Source organism: Trypanosoma equiperdum, assembly GCF_001457755.1.
Source record: "Trypanosoma equiperdum strain OVI genome assembly, contig: ctg_52, whole genome shotgun sequence".
In the NCBI taxonomy this organism is placed as follows: Eukaryota; Euglenozoa; class Kinetoplastea; order Trypanosomatida; family Trypanosomatidae; genus Trypanosoma; species Trypanosoma equiperdum.
In genome coordinates this window covers 5206-6576 of record NW_027124454.1, presented here as the reverse complement: position 1 = coordinate 6576, position 1371 = coordinate 5206, and the positions used below count along the sequence as shown (strand labels likewise).

Below are 1371 nucleotides of genomic sequence, written 5' to 3'. Positions count from 1 at the left end.
ATGGGCCATGATGTGCCACCAATGCATGTGATCAGTGGAAGGGCGTTACCCAATCGCATTGTAGTTTTTGATTGCCATATCGAATTTAAAAATGGAAACTGTTTCTAAATGAAACGAATACAAGTTATAATTCAATGTTGTACGGTGTTTCCGTGCCTCCCATAATTGAATTCCATTTTCTGCTGCATTCCATACGCGGAGCTTTTCTCTACGAATGAATATGTCACTGTCGGTTCCCCTGGCAAAGCCTGTATATGGCCAACCCATCTCTGAGGTAAGGACCAACAAGTCAAACCCTTTCGTGCGTTCCGGCTTCTGCTCAAGAGCTTCATCAATTTCAGGGACGACATTAACTTCCTCATCCTTCCACATCAAACACTTATTGGGCATTCCATCAGCAGAGTTCAAACCGAGCGGCTGAGCTTCATTGCCCATTATAATGTGACTCCATTTTGCGTTATAAATGGAATCGTACACTCCTTTCAGTTTGGAACCATCAGCTGGAAGAATATCTTTTCCCCACACACTCTTGGCGATACCCAGTGCCCCATCCAGTTTTCCATTCGCTTCACGGCCAATGTGTTTCTTTATTTTGTCCGGTGCCGTCTCCCACTGCCAGAGGCAGTAAATTTTCTTACCATTGAGGTTGTCTACCTTCTCGGACAGGTAAATAACTGTCGTCAGCACCTTAAACTGATCCGTATCCTTTATATCCTAAAGAATTTCGGCATTATCAATATTCCTTCTCGGATTCTTAGCAAACGTACCCATGGCTACATTCTGTGTGTCATATGTGGTCGAAAACTTTTGCATCAGAAAGTCGCGCAATTTCATATTGCGCAAAACCTCATAGCGTTGCAGCGGGACATCTTCCAGCAGCACATCCCTCACTTCACTATCCATCGTCCAGTTGGGTCCCCATTCATTTCTCTGCCGTATTTGTGGAGGCTGAGCAGGAGGTGGCGCTACATCTTCATCCCGTGGCCTTCTCATAAGTCCTCCAATGTTACGTGCAACTTGTGGGCTTGCGTTATTTCCTTCTGGAGTTGCAGCTCTACTGGTTCTTGGCATACCTTTCTTATTGTTGGCTCAACGTAGCTTCCTTTAGTTTCCTTCTCTGAAAATATAAGTAAGTGAAGTAAAATAAATGATGAGGAAAATAATAGTGTGTGAATAGTGTAATATAATATCAAAAGTAATGGAGCAAGATAATGTTTATTCACTATAGTCTTCATAATATGATATTATACCATATTTGTTATTAAGAGGAACAATTTCAAAATATAGCAGCTGTAAATAAATATTTCCCTTGCTTCATTATCATGTGCTAAAAATAATGAACTTCATACATCATTTCTTTAAGTATGGATT

At 41.2% G+C, this 1371-nt stretch overlaps 2 protein-coding genes across 2 annotated transcripts; both read right to left on the bottom strand.

The window, feature by feature from the left end:
- Nucleotides 1-45: 45 nt before the first annotated feature.
- TEOVI_000218700 (Retrotransposon hot spot protein, putative) lies at nt 46-435 on the bottom strand (the record flags this gene model as incomplete). The annotated part of the gene is made up of 1 exon (XM_067225289.1): nt 46-435. The coding sequence occupies one exon, from the start codon at nt 433-435 to the stop codon at nt 46-48; it is 390 nt and encodes a 129-aa protein (XP_067081390.1).
- A 279-nt stretch (nt 436-714) lies between these two features.
- Nucleotides 715-1071, bottom strand: TEOVI_000218600 (uncharacterized protein; the record flags this gene model as incomplete). Its single annotated transcript, XM_067225288.1, has 1 exon — nt 715-1071. One exon carries the CDS (start codon nt 1069-1071, stop codon nt 715-717), a length of 357 nt encoding a protein of 118 aa, XP_067081389.1.
- Nucleotides 1072-1371: the final 300 nt, after the last annotated feature.